Here is a 15,534-nt window from a genome sequence, read left to right as displayed (position 1 = left end):
TACAGGGGAAAGAATGCCCTTGCACCTTCACATTGTTCCCGTGGTTATTCCGGGGGGGGGGGGGGTTTGGAGCAGCTCTGGTATTTGAAGTCTGAATTCTATGGCACATTCTCTCTCTATAAAAGCGAATTCCCCAAAGAGGGACTTTTCTGTGGTACACCCTCCCAGGAGAGCTCTGCTTGCTGCCTTCATAGGTAAAGGGGTAAAGGGACCCCTGACCATTAGGTCCAGTCGTGACCGACTCTGGGGTTGCGCGCTCATCTCGCATTATTGGCCGAGGGAGCCGGCGTATAGCTTCCAGGTCATGTGGCCAGCATGACAAAGCCGCTTCTGGCAAACCAGAGCAGCACATGGAAACACCGTTTACCTTCCCGCTGTAGCGGTTCCTATTTATCTACTTGCACTTTGACATGCTTTCGAACTGCTAGGTTGGCAGGAGCAGGGACTGAGCAACAGGAGCTCACCCCGTCGCAGGGATTCGAACCACTGACCTTCTGATCGGCAAGCCCTAGGCTCTGTGGTTTAACCCACAGCGCCACCTGGGTCCCTGTTGCCGCCTTCATAGTTAACCCTAAAGGGCCAGAATAAATATATCTCAAGCTTTTGGTAATATATTAGTTGTAAAGGTTTATCTCTGCTTTTAGTATTATTTTCACCCTTTGCCTTGGTGGTAATAGAGAATTATTTTCTGCTGCTGCTTGCTGTAGTATAACAGCACTCTGGGCGGCTTCCAACAAAACAGAAATTCTAAAATACAGAATGGATGTAGCATATCTTGATTTCAGCAAGGCCTTTGACAAGGTGCCCCATGATATTCTTGTAAAGAAGCTAGTAAAATGTGGGCTAGACAATGCTACCATTCAATGGATTTGTAACTGGCTGACTGACGGAACCCAAGGGGTGCTCATCAATGGCTCCTCTTCATCCTGGAGAGAAGTGACTAGTGGGGTGCCACAGGGTTCTGTCTTGGGCCCAGTCTTATTCAACATCTTTATCAATGTCTTGGATGATGGGCAAGTTTGCAGATGACACCAAATTGGGAGGGGTGGCTAATACCCCAGAGGACAAGATCACATTTCAAAATCACCTTAACAGATTAGAAAACTGGGTCAAAGCAAACAAGATGAATTTTAACAGGGATAAATGTAAAGTACCACACTTGGGCAACAAAAAATGAAAGGCACAAATACAGGATGGGAGACACCTGGCTTGAGAGCAGTACATGTGACCACAAACTTTGTAGACCACAAACTTGACATGAGTCAGCAGTGTGATGTAGCAGCTAAAAAAGCCAATGCAATTCTGGGCTGCATCAGCAGGAGTATAGCATCTAGATCAAGGGAAGTAATAGTACCACTGTATTCTGCTCTGGTCAGACCTCACCTGGAGTACTGTGTCCATTTCTGTGCACCACAGTTCAAGAAGGATACAGACAAGCTGGAATGTGTCCAGAGGAGGGCAACCAAAATGGTCAAAGGCCTGGAAACGATGCCTTATGAGGAATGGCTTAGGGAGCTGGGTATGTTTAGCCTGGAGAAGAGAAGGTTAAGGGGTGATATGATAGCCATGTTCAAATATATAAAAGGATGTCATTTATAGGAGGGAGAAAGGTTGTTTTCTGCTGCTCCAGAGAAGCGGACATGGAGCAATGGATTCAAACTACAAGAAAGAAGATTCCACCTCAACATTAGGAAGAACTTCCTGACAGTAAGAGCTGTTCTGCAGTGGAATTTGCTGCCAAGGAGTGTGGTGGAGTCTCCTTCTTTGAAGGTCTTTAAGCAGACACTTGACAGCCATATGTCAAGAATACTTTGATGGTGTTACCTGCTTGGCACTGGATGGCCCCTGTGGTCTCTTCCAACTCTATGACTCTATGATTCTATGAAAATTTTGATTAATAAGAGATTAGGGAGTCAATATATTGCATCAGACATTTTCAAAAACGTGGAATTGCTTTGTACATAAAACATGCACTTGAACCACAATTAATTCAAAAGGATGAGAAGAGGAGAAAATTGATGGTCCGAATTAAAGTTCCATGAGGAAAAATAATTTTGGTAAGGATCTATGCGCCAAATGAGAATAAATCATTCCCCCCCTCCAAGAGTTAGAAACAGAATTACTAGATTTTGCAGATGAGAAAATGATAGTGATGGGGGACCTTAATGGAGTCCCATCACTAGAGAAGGATAGGGCGATCAAGAAAAAAGACACGAAAGAAGGTAGGCTTCCCAAAACTTTTTTTGAAATGATAGAAACAGTAAAATTGATGGATATCTGCAGAGTTAAGCACCTGTTTGAAAAACAGTTCACTTTTTCCTCTCATGTTCATGGAAGCAGTGCCAGACTAGATGCGGTTTGGGTTTCTAAGGAATTGGAGTCAAGAATTTAAAAAAATTGAAATAGATCCAAGAACATTGTCAGATCATAATTCTATAATTATGGAAATACAAAAAGACACTCACAAAAAGTCCACCTTTCGATGGAGACTGAATGAAGAAATATTGGATGACAAAGTTTTTTGGGAAAAGATAAAAAATACAGTAAGAGAATATTTTGAACAAAATTTGAATAATGAAACTAAACTCTAAATAGTCTGGGGTGCTAGCAAGGTGGTGATGAGAGGCCTAGTCATCCAACTAAATTCAATTAAAAAGAAGATAAGAGGGAAGAAAAGGAGATCTTAAATAAAATAGCAGAAAAGGAAAAAGAACTTAATAAGAGTACCAAATAAAGAAACAGCAAAACAGGCGATAAAATTATTGCAATCACAACATGCTACGGTAATTAATGAGGATATAGCATGGAAAATTAAGAAAACAAAACAGATTTTTTTTTTTGAAAATGCTAATAAACCAGGGAAACTTTTGGCACGGCAATTGCGAAAAAGTGAACAAAACAATTATGTGACTCGGATAAAGCTTAACAGCAGAACAACTGAGAAAGCAAAAGGTAAAAAAGACCAGAAAATTTCACGATGATAGAAGATTATGTTAAAAATAGTAAGCTACCAAAGATAACAGAGGAGCAAATGAGGATATTAAATATGAAAATTTTATCCCAAGAAGTAATTGAAGCAATAAACCAAACAAGGGTAGGGAAGTCCCCAGGGCCAGATGGAATAACAGTCAAATATTACAAAAAACTGAGTGAGCACCTTGTGAACCCTTTGAAAGATACTATGAATGAGGCCTTGAAAACGGGGGAAGTCTGGGAAACATGGAAAGAGGCCTATATAACTTTGATACCAAAACAGGATTCAGATGTAACATTGGTAAAAAATTATAGGCTGATTTCATTATTAAACAATGATTACAAATTGTTTGCATTTGTTTGGCCAAAATGATTTTAAAAATTCGAAAAGATTTTATTCATCATGATCAATCTGGATTCCTTCCAGGCAGACAAATTAAAGATAATATTTGAAATGTACTGAATATTATAGAACACCTGGAAGTGAGAAATGAGGGGAAAAGCAGCATTAATGTTTATAGATGAAGAAAAAGCATTTGATAATGTTTCTTGGAGCTTCATGAGGAAGGTGATAGAGGAGATGGGGTTTGGAGTAAACTTCAATAGGGGAATGCAAGCTGTTTATTCAGAACAAAATGCAAAAATAATTGTAAATCGGGTGATAACGGATGAATGCAATATCCAAAAAGGAACAAGACAAGGATGTCCATTGTCACCACTGTTGTTCGTTCTGGTACTGGAAGTTCTGACAAGAAGAATAAGAGGAGATAGAGAATTAGTAAGAATAAAAGTAAAGAAAAATGAGCATAAATTGAAAGCATTCACGGATGATTTGGTAATAACTGTGGAAGATCCAAAAAATGCTCTCCCAAAAGTAATGAATATAATACAAGAGTTTGGTCAAGTGGCAGGATTTAAATGAAATAAAAGCAAAACCAAATTGCTATTAAAAAAACCCCTAAAGAATCGGAAAGGAAAGAAATAATAGAGATGGTAGGGATAGAAGCATACAAAAAAGCAAAGTATCTAGGAGTATGGCTAACAACAAAAAAATATAAACATTTTAAAAGATAATTATGTAAAAAACTTGGCATGAAATTAAAAGAAATTTGGAAATATGGAATAGGATGAATCTCTCTCTAATGGGAAGAATTGCAACTATAAAAATGAATGTACTTCCAAGGATGTTATTTCTCTTCCAAACTTGATGGCAGGATTTAAACACTCACACCTTTACTAACAAAAAATATGTAGAAGATAAAGAAATAATATAGTGTATTTTTTAAGAAACAGCAGTGTGTAATAAGGGAAAAACAAAGCAGAAGTGGAAGTTGGGGGAAGCCCAGGAGGGGAGGGGAGAGGGAATGTAATATAAATGGTATGAATATGAGATGTATGTAATGATAGAAAAAGAAAATTGAATAAAAATTGAATAAAAAAAGAAGAAGGTGCATAGCACCTGGACCAGTGGAACTGAAACGTGTTTTGTTGTTTAACGTGTTTTTCATTCCAGGTCGGAATCGCAGCATGTGGATGGCATTCCAGCTGACGCAGTGCGACTGTTCTATTTCAGGCTGTAAACAGAACGCAACCATCCAGAAGAACGAGAGCGACATTTTGCATTATGATGTTTATTGTGTAAATGGCTTGTTCTTGCTATGTTATAATGTAAACATAGGGGGTGGTGGAATGGTTCAAAAGACATGTAATGTTTTGTCTGTCAACCATGTTTTTCATGCAGGTTGTAAGCATGAAGCTCCCAGATTGCTGGTGCCTAACACGAAGATGGGCAGGTGTTCTAAATGTGTTCGAGGACAAAGCAACGGGGGAGACAGTATGGGTATCCTAGAAAGGCACCCTATTGGTGACAATGTTTCTGATGGTAAAGAAACAGAGTCAGTGTCAGAAAAGTTTTCTGATGGGAACTGTGACAAGATAAACCCGGAAAAAGAGGCAGGGAGCATAGATTCTTCCTGTGGTATGGAGGCTTGTACAGAGTACTAAGGCCTCATACCAAGCTGATGTTGCTCACTAAAGCTGTTGAGAGCAGTGAAACAAGGGTATTTTCCAAGGCTACCCCACTGCAGAAGGCTCTGCTGCTGATGCTAACACTGAGGTGAGTTCCACTGATAAAGTGGAGGAGATGCGCCAGATGCGCAGATCAGGAGGGGTGAAATGCCTGCCTGGTATGCTCAGGAGTTTGCTAAGATAGCTGTTGCAGATTTAGCTGTGGTTAGTGGCTCGACACAGGTCTTGGAGCCCAAAGTCTTGAAAGGGGTACAGGGTTTGTCCTCAAGGGACGGGAAACCACACCCAAAGGCTGTTTCCTTGGAGAAGGAAGCTAAATCGCATCCAAAGGCCATGTGTGCTAACACTGATTCCTCAGAAAGGAACACGGCTAGGGTTCAAGTTCCAACAAAGCCAAGTGTGAGACTTCCTGATAGTCAGAAGGGCTATGGCGCCAAGACTAGTCAGAAGTGCAAGATGGTAAGGCCCAAGGCCAGGCCAGTTGCAGGTAGTTCCAAGGGTGGAACGGGCTATATAGGGGTATACTGTATGTATGACATATGTATGGTTGTTGCAGTTACACTGATGACTGCAACACAGTTCATGAATTGGGAGAGGTTGTTGGAGATTCATTCCCCGCGTCTGCAGTCATGGGATTGTTGTTTATCACATGACGCTGTATGTTTTCATTCCACAGAGTGGGACGTGACGGAGACAGGATGTTTGTGTTACTGTGTTCTGTGAAGTGTGACTATTGAGATCCAGCACCGAGGGCCTTCTGGAGGTTCCCTCATTGCGAGAAGTGAGGTTACAGGGAACCAGCCTTCTCGGTAGTGGCACCCGTCCTGTGGAACACCCCCCCAGCAGATGTCAAGGCAATAAGTAACTATTTTACTCTTAGAAGACAACTGAAGGCGGCCCTGTTTAGGGAAGTTTTTAATGTTTAATGCTGTACTGTTTTAATATTCGGTTGGAAGCCGCCCAGAGTGGCTGGGGAAACCCAGCCAGATGGGCGGGGTATAAATAATAAATTATTATATTATTATTATTATTATTGTCCTTTGTTCTTTCTTTTTGCTGTCTGATGCTAGAGAGGGAGCCATGTTGCAATGCTCTGTGGTGTTTATATGTAAATGAAGTAGATTAGCCAAATGCTGAGTTGCTGGGGTCTGTAACGCAAACTGCGAACACTCTGCAGATCCCTGAGTGTGCTGATGTCTGTTGGCATCAGTTGCTGTGATGTTCAGACAGAAGAAAGCTTTTGAAGCTCCCAAATGATTAACCAGGTGGGAGAGGACATGCCAGTCGGGCATGTGTCTCTGGCCAGGGTCCTACTTGTAAGTAGTATGACTCCTAACAGTGGAACCTCACAAGTAGCCTGAAAAGGAAGCCACTGTTTAGCTCTTCTATATAGACCAGGCATCCCCAAACTGCGGCCCTCCAGATGTTTTGGCCTACAACTCCCATGATCCCTAGCTAACAGGACCAGTGGTCAAGGATGATGGGAATTGTAGTCCAGAACATCTGGAGGGCCGAAGTTTGGGGATGCCTGATATAGACTGATGTAGTTTTGAAGGATTATGAAAACACTCACCTGAATTTTACCTTGCACTCCAGTACTATCCATTCTACTGGCAACATTTACAGTGTTACCCCAGATATCATACTGCGGCCTTCTGGCACCAATGACCCCAGCCACTACAGGGCCCACGTTAATACCTGGAAAGGGAACAGTGGCCATTCCTTTATTTAATGTTTGCTCCAATATCTATTTCATATATCTACAAAGCATAGCCGGTGCTAAACAGAATGTTCCCCATTTGTACACTTCCCTTTCCTGCAGTGTTTTTTTAATAAGATGTGCTAAGGCTCAAGATTTCTTAGAAGATAAACCATCAGACTGGAAGCTGAGCTACTTACTCCTAAGTAGACCGAACCTGGAGAGGGTAAATGAAATGGCACATGCTCACAGGCATTTTCTTTGCTACTATTTCACACCTTCCAGGAGCTTGGCCATAGATTCTGGGACAGACAGAGACATCATTTGGTGCCGTAAATTACTATACATATTTTGATACCACAAATTGTTTATTCACACAATTAAGCTGTCACTTTGATAGCTACAGGTAGAATCATAGCATCGTAGAGTTGGAAGGGACCCTGAGGGTCCTCTAGTCTAACCCTCTGCAATCAGGAATCTCAACTAAAGCATCCATGACAGGTGGCCCTCCAGCCTCTGCTTCAAAGCCTCAAAGGGAGGAGGGTCCACCACCTCTCAAGGGAGTCTGTTCCACTGTTTAAGAGCTCCTACCGTCAGAAAGTTCTTTCTGATGCTTTGTCAGAATCTCATTTCTTGTCACTTGTGAATGACAATTCATGTCACATTATTATTATTATTATTATTATTATTATTATTATTATTATTTAAATTTGTGTACTTCCCTTCTGAAGATCACAGTGCAGTTCACAACATAAGAACAAAACAAAATGGAATCACAAAACACATAATTCATGACACAACCCCCCCCCCCAAGCAGACCAATACCTCCTTCCCACCAACACGTTTCAAAAGCCATCAAATGCCCCTATTCTCCCACTTGGGATGGTCCTTCTGGTGTGTCTGCATTGGGGGGGGGGGGGGCTGACCTCACTACCGCCTCTCCCTCCTGGCCAATAAGCAGCAGAGGGAGGCCAGAGCACGGCTTCTGCCCCATCTAGCAACTGCCTCTGCTGCGCTGGGTATCCATTTGTGAGTGGCATTGTCATGCGACTAACAGAGGGTGGTGGCTGTAGCAGAGGGAGGGAAATGACATGAGAGCGGATTCGTGTCTGGTGCTTCTTCAATGAGAACCTAATATCTTAAAAAGCCAGGTCTTCAAAGCATTTAATAAGAGAGCATCTAGGGAATTTGTTTATTGAAAAGCAATTCTGAACGGCTTAATGTTTTTTAAGATGTTTCTAAGTGATGCCCCTTTCTTTGCTGCTTGTGAACTTCTCCCTATCTCTGGATCCCTGTCCCAGCCATGTGACTAAGTCTGAAATTCCTGTTCTGAGAAGTGATTTTCTTCTAATTTTCCCTTCCTTGTTTCCAATTAAATTATCAGTAGCTTGTTTATATTACAGATTTATAAACTCATGCACACCCAAAGCTGTGTAGGATTGTTTCCCAGGAGTCTAGACATGCAAAAGAACATAGTTTAGATTGTGCTGCATAACACTTCAATATTATTTCAAAAGTTCTTCTGTTTGTACACCTCTGCCGTGAATTCTGGCATCAGCCCCAGCAACAGCAGCCATACAGAATTAGGGCCCACCCAGACATCATTTTTATTGAGCATTCATGATCAATATAAAATCACTCTTTCAAAACCAATTGCTCCTGTAAAAGTTTCAGGGTGGCCATACTGCTTTGTCAGAAGTACATTTATGTCCTGTCACTTTTCATACCACAATTACTGTATATTCCTGCGTATAAGACTACTTTTTAACCCAGGAAAATCTTCTCAAAAGTTGGGGGTCGTCTTATACTCCAGGTCGTATTTCTTATACGACGAGTATATCCCAAACTCTATATTTTAACTGGAAAAGTTGAGGGTCGTCTTTTACGCCCAGTCGTCTTATCAGGCTCAAAAAGAGGGGGAGCATTGCAGAACAACAAATACAGCAACAGTGAGTGTGGGTGGTCCAGTATAAATTCACCACTAAAACATCATCAAGGGCATGCTACAAAACCAACCACTCAACCCCTAATTCCTGAAAAATATGACTTACCAACCCGAAGAACGAAGTCATTGTAAGACTGATAGTTAATTTCATCGAGAACATCAAACATTTCTACTGCAAAATCAGCCAGTGTACTGAGATGGGAATAAACTGATTTCTTTGCCTAGATTTTTTTTATAAAAAAAGGTTAGACATTATTTATTTGTTCATGTGCTTTCCCTGTCATTCTCTGAAGTGAAATCAAGTGGCTTAAAACACAATAAGCTATTAAGTTAAAAGCACATTTTAAAACAAAAAAATAAACAAGAAGCACATTACTATTTTTGAAAAATCATACAAAGTGTCTGTCTTAACAACATTTTCTCTGAGACCTCCAGATGGCTTGAGAACCCCTTCCTGTTCCACAAGACCTGCCCCACTATGGATAAGGATGGTGGCCATGGGCCCCACACATAGAGGCCTGATTTACCAACAGCTAGACTGCCTCACCCCACAGGGGCCGACTCAACCACTTTGACTGGAGGAATTGCTGCTGCTGCTGCTGCTGCTGCTGCTGCTGCTGCTGCTGCTGCTGCTGCTGCTGCTGCTGCAGGTCCCCATAATGCCCCTTCCTGATCTTTTCACCTGGTGACCATTGAACTCCCTGCCAACGGAGAGAGTACACAGGCCTCATGGCTAGTAGCCATTAACAGTTATATCTTCTTGTGAGGATATCTATTAATGATACTCCACAATCATAAGATTAAGTGAGATGCATCCCAAATGGAGCCTAATAGCTTGTTAGGTGTTACATTCGTGGAGTTGTGTTTATTTTCACCATTTAATGCTATTATTACTCTCAAAGAGTTCGTGGGTTTCCAATATTAGTGGTACCACTGAAAAAATACACCATTAATTGAGAACCCCCAAATCCTCAGAGGGAACTAAGGGAAGGATTTTGAGGATATTTACCGAGAAAGGTCTCAAATAGTTCAGGACAGTCTCACTCTTTTCTGGCTGGTATCTGAAGGGTTTGGCCAACTTTTGGAAGGGGACCATCAAATATTCAGGGTGGAAGAAGCTGCTCTGAGTCTATCTGAACACTGTGCACTCGGACCAGGCCATTGCCCTCATTTCCTTTGGACAGCAGCACCATATAAAACCTCAGGTTCTTAGGGGAAATCTTGTAGCCTCCTGAACTGGAACAGGTCTCTGTTGAAAAACTCACAGGCCAAACAGACCTATGAATTCTCCAAGAGAGGCTTCCTGCCTTGCTTCCTGTTTCCGGTTTCCTAAATCTGAGCAATCCGTTAGTATAAAAGTATACCAGCCTAAATGAGTTCTAATAGCATTCTTAGCATCATTTGTGAAAACGCTTAGAGAAGGCATGAAGAAGTAAAAACACATTACCTTGGTGCCAGTAGTTGGTACAAGTCCCACAGCTGCCATGTATGTGCTGCCAATCGTCTTGATTTTTTCAATGTCTTTATAATATTCTTTGTCCATAAGCTTTGTTTAAAACATAAAACTGTTAAACATTACATAATATTTTAGGCAAGAAAGAAAAGTTTTGTGTATCATTTCCAAGCCTTTGTGCTGTCTCACATTTACAACTAATTTCTTAAGGACTTAAGTGAGCTCATAATGAGACGCTAGGTCATTTTCAAGATACCTGATAAGATTTTCAATATCCTGATGTGATTTGTAATAGGCCTAAATTGTAAGAATTTGTTATTTTTTACTGCACAATTAATCTTACAATTAATCGTGCTCATGGAAGACGAGAAACAGACTCCACCTGAGGATCTCTCCCTCATCACAGTTGATGAGGAATATGAAGACGAGCAACCAAGTCAGTCCTCTGGGAATATGCAGGTAACCTTGGAAGGGACAGCACATGGAAGAATCCCAACCAAGCCTATGAAGAGGCGAGTAGTGGTGATTGGGGATTCCCTACTGAGGGGTACAGAAGCAGTAATCTGTGGGCCTGACAAGATGTCTCGAGAGGTGTGCTGTCTACCTGGGGCCAAGATCAAAGATGTAACAGAACGGCTGCAAGGAATCATAAAACCCACCGACAAATACCCCTTCCTTTTGGTGCATGTGGGAACCAATGACACTGCAAGCCATAGCTTACAGAAGATCAAAAATGATTATGAGGCTCTGGGCAGGAAGTTGAAGCAATTAGATGCACAAATTGTCATCTCTTCTGTCCTCCCAGTTGAACGACATGGCCCAGGGAGAGAGGGAAAAATAGGGGAAGTGAACAACTGGCTTCGCAAATGGTGCAAACAGGAACGGTTTGGATTCCTAGATCACGGTCTGCAGTTTCTTGAAGATGGACTTCTGGCAAGTGATGGACTGCACCTCACAAAAGTTGGGAGGAATGTTTTTGCCACGAAACTCAAAAACCTCATCAGGAGGGCTTTAAACTGACTTATGTGGGGGAGGGAGACAGTGGTCCTGAAGGTAGGAGTCTATCAAATGCTGAAGATGATCATCCGAATGTCAAGGACCAAATGGAGCAAGCAGCATGCAGACCTAGTGGTGGGACGAAAATATCCTTAAATAAGAGACATGGGGGAATGATCAACGGTCTTCAATGTCTGTATACTAATGCACAGAGCATGGGAAATAAACAAGATGAACTTGAGCTCTTGGTACAGCAAACTAAATATGACATAATAGGCATCACTGAAACCTGGTGGGATGAGTCTCATGACTGGAATGTAGTAATAGAGGGATACAATCTATTTAAGAGAAATAGACCAAACAGGAAAGGAGGAGGAGTAGCTTTATATGTTAGGGATATGTATACCTGTGAAGAGATCCAGGATTTAAAACTTCAAAGCCAAATTGAGAGTATCTGGGTCAAAATTAAGGGAGAGAAAAACAACAGTGATCTCATTGTGGGAGTTTACTATAGATCCCCAAGCCAAACTGAGGACACAGATGATGCCTTCCTGGAACAGATGGCCAAGCATTCCAAAGGAAGTGAGATAGTAGTAATGGGGGATTTCAACTATCCTGATATTTGTTGGATGTCAAACTCAGCCAAGAGCATAAGGTCGAACAGATTCCTCACTGGCCTTGCAGACAACTTCATTGTCCAGAAAGTGGGAGAAGCAACAAGAGGATCAGCCATTTTAGATCTGGTCCTAACCAATAGTGATGACTTGGTTAGTGGGGTAGAAGTGGCAGGATCATTAGGTGGGAGTGACCATGCTCTTCTGGAGTTTATTATCCAGCGGAAAGGAGCAACCAAGCATACTAAGGTCCAAATTCTAGACTTTAAGAAAGCCGACTTCAGAAAACTTAGGGAAACGCTGGGTGAAATCCCATGGACAGTAATACTAAAAGGGAAGGGAGTTCATGATGGTTGGGAGTTTGTTAAAAGGGAGATATTAAAAGCACAACTTCAGGCAATACCAATGAGACGGAAACATGGAAGGTGCCTAAAGAAGCCAGGCTGGCTATCTAAAGAACTTTTGACTGAGTTAAGATTTAAAAGGGATATGTACAAAAAATGGAAAAGGGGGGAAATCTCCAGAGAGGAATTCAAACATATAGCCAGCACGTGTAGAGACAAAGTCAGAAAAGCTAAAGCACAGAATGAACTCAGGCTCGCCAGAGAGGTTAAAAGCAACAAAAAGGGCTTTTATGGGTATGTCCGTAGCAAAAGGAAAAACAAGGAAACAGTGGGGTCACTCAGAGGAGAAGATGGTGAAATGCAAACAGGGGACAGAGAAAGGGCAGAACTCCTCAATGCCTTCTTTGCCTCAGTCTTCTCCAAGAAAGAAAAAAACGCCCGACCTGAAGAATATGGAGCAGATGATTCAGCAGGGGAAACACAGCCCAGAATAAGTAAGGAGGTAGTACAAGAATACTTGGCTAGTTTAGATGTATTCAAGTCTCCAGGGCCAGATGAACTACATCCAAGAGTATTAAAAGAACTGGCAGAGGTGATTTCAGAACCACTGGCAATAATCTTTGAAAATTCCTGGAGAACAGGCGAAGTTCCAGCAGACTGGAGGAGGGCAAATGTTGTCCCTATTTTCAAAAAGGGGAAAAGAGAGGACCCAAACAATTACCGCCCAGTCAGCCTGACATCAATACCAGGAAAGATTCTAGAGCAGATCATTAAGCAAACAGTCTGTGAGCACCTAGAAAGAAACTCTGTGATCACTAAAAGTCAGCATGGGTTCCTGAAAAATAAGTCATGTCAGACTAATCTGATCTCATTTTTTGACAGAATTACAAGCCTGGTAGATGAAGGGAACGCTGTGGATGTAGCCTATCTTGATTTCAGCAAGGCCTTTGACAAAGTGCCCCATGGTATTCTTGTAAAGAAGCTGGTAAAATGTGGGCTAGACAATGCTACCATTCAGTGGATTTGTAGCTGGCTTACTGACCGAACCCAAAGGGTGCTCATCAATGGCTCCTCCTCATCCTGGAGAGTAGTGACTAGTGGGGTGCCACAGGGTTCTGTCTTGGGCCCAGTCTTGTTCAACATCTTTATCAATGACTTGGATGATGGGCTTGAGGGAATCCTGAGCAAGTTTGCAGATGACACCAAATTGGGAGGGGTGGCTAACACCCCAGAGGACAGGATCACACTTCAGAATGACCTTAACAGATTAGACAACTGGGCCAAAGCAAACAAGATGAATTTTAACAAGGAGAAATGTAAAGTACTACACTTGGGCAAAAAAAATGAAAGGCACAAATACAGGATGGGAGACACCTGGCTTGAGAGCAGTACATGTGAAAAGGATCTAGGAGTTTTGGTTGACCACAAACTTGACATGAGTCAGCAGTGTGATGCAGCAGCTAAAAAAGCCAATGCAATTCTGGGCTGCATCAATAGGAGTATAGCATCTAGATCAAGGGAAGTAATAGTACCACTGTATTCTGCTCTGGTCAGACCTCACCTGGAGTATTGTGTCCAGTTCTGGGCACCACAGTTCAAGAAGGATACTGATAAGCTGGAACGTGTCCAGAAGAGGGCAACCAAAATGGTCAAAGGCCTGGAAACGATGCCTTATGAGGAACGGCTTAGGGAGCTGGGTATGTTTAGCCTGGAGAAGAGAAGGTTAAGGGGTGATATGATAACCATGTTCAAATATATAAAAGGATGTCATATAGAGGAGGGAGAACGGTTGTTTTCTGCTGCTCCAGAGAAGCGGACACGGAGCAACGGATTCAAACTACAAGAAAGAAAATTCCACCTAAACATTAGGAAGAACTTCCTGACAGTAAGAGCTGTTCGGCAGTGGAATTTGCTGCCAAGGAGTGTGGTGGAGTCTCCTTCTTTGGAGGTCTTTAAGCAGAGGCTTGACAGCCATCTGTCAGGAATGCTTTGATGGTGTTTCCTGCTTGGCAGGGGGTTGGACTGGATGGCCCTTGTGGTCTCTTCCAACTCTATGATTCTATGATTCTATGATTCTAACTTTTGCTTTACCAGCTTGCTACAAGGAAGTCTGGGGGGATGTAGAAACAGTTTAATAACTGCAGCAAAGAATATCTGACCCGCCATGCTATATAAACCCAAATTCCTTCCCTACCAGAGTGTTGTAGTGGTGTTTCTGCCTGGCTGGATCCTGTGCTACTCTGGGAGATACCAATTTGCACTAAGAGGGAGGAACACTTTGGCAGGCAGATAAAATATTACAGCTTGGGTACAGCCAAAATGGTGTTTAGGACAGTATGGAATAAAAAATGGTACATAATGTGATCTCTCTCTGACTTGGTCAGCTACTGAATCATTGAGGAGGCTTGGCTGGAGAAAAGGGTCCCCAATGGAGAAGGGGGGTCAATGTATGCCCCTTCAATCAGAAGCTAAGATGATAGTTAGTTTGGCCTAATTATGAATAATTTTCTGTCTTCATAAAACTAGGAACATTTCCGTTTTTGCCTGGATCACTTGGTAATGCCAACTCAATTAGAATGAACTGTAAACTGAGAGATAATTGTTAAGAGTGTGACCTTCTCAACATGATGAGGAGCTTACACAAGTATTCCTGAAAAGGCAGACTGAATGAAAGAATGCTTACCTCATCAAAATCTGCAATAATTTCATTTAAGAGGCGTAAACATTCAACTCCCATGTTATTGCCATCCAGTTCAATGTAAAAATCGTTGAAATTTGGGATGGAAGCAAACATCACTCCCACTTGTGAATAGGACTGGTAATACAGGTCCTGAAATTTTCAAATTATATTTTCTGTTATAGCAAGCTAATACTTGGATCCAGCCTAAATAAGCACTTAGTTTCCAACGAATTTAATCTAATCATAATAACTTTTCACATCAATTTCAATGGGACCTGTGTAACTAAATTAGACTGGATAGGTAAGGTAAAAGGTAAAAGACCCCTGGACGGTTAAATCCAGTCAAAGGCGACTATGGGGTGCGATGCTCATCCCTCTTTCAAGCCAAGGGAGCCAGAGTTTGTTCACAGACAGCTTTCTGGGTCATGTGGCCAAGCAGGACTAAACCACTTCTGGTGCATGGAGCACAGTGACGGAAACCAGAGCGCATGGAAACGCCATTTACCTTCCCGCCTATTGATCAACTTGCCCTGGTATGCTTTCAAACAGCTAGGTTGGCAGAAGCTGGGACAGAGCAATGGGAGCTCACCCTGTTTACCTTTATCTTTAGACTGGAAGAAGCCCAATTCAAGACAACACTGTCAGCAACAACTTTAAGGTTGTTGTGAAAAAAAGGAAGTTGTAAGATTTTGAGCCAGGGTGCTCAATTGAGGGGAACAGTTTGGCTTAGTGTGAAATTGTGAAGAAAGAAAGAAGCTAGTTAATGTTTTGAAGTGAGATATTTATTTTTGTCTTTTGGAGA

The 15,534-nt window shown here is 42.0% G+C and overlaps 1 protein-coding gene across 4 annotated transcripts in view; it reads right to left on the bottom strand.

Moving 5' to 3' along the window:
* Window positions 1-15,534, bottom strand: part of ADCY1 (adenylate cyclase 1) — a 175,123-nt gene that overhangs the window by 17,259 nt on the left and 142,330 nt on the right. For 3 of the 4 annotated variants that reach the window (XR_015946465.1, XM_035101384.3, XM_088654458.1), the window contains exons 16-19: window positions 14,736-14,882; window positions 10,093-10,191; window positions 8,752-8,866; window positions 6,575-6,699 (exon numbers count right to left, since the gene is read on the bottom strand). Coding sequence is in view for 2 of the 4 variants with exons in the window: in XM_035101384.3 (XP_034957275.1) it covers window positions 6,575-6,699; window positions 8,752-8,866; window positions 10,093-10,191; window positions 14,736-14,882 (486 nt within the window). In the remaining 2 variants the exon portion in view is untranslated. Of the gene's footprint in view, window positions 1-6,574; window positions 6,700-8,751; window positions 8,867-10,092; window positions 10,211-14,735; window positions 14,883-15,534 lie in introns of all 4 variants that reach the window. The other variant, XR_015946466.1, reaches the window with a different exon arrangement.

The sequence above is a fragment of the Zootoca vivipara genome, chromosome 11 (assembly GCF_965207765.1).
Source record: "Zootoca vivipara chromosome 11, rZooViv2.hap1.1, whole genome shotgun sequence".
NCBI lineage: Eukaryota > Metazoa > Chordata > Lepidosauria > Squamata > Lacertidae > Zootoca > Zootoca vivipara.
This window is presented reverse-complemented; position numbering and strand designations above follow the sequence as displayed.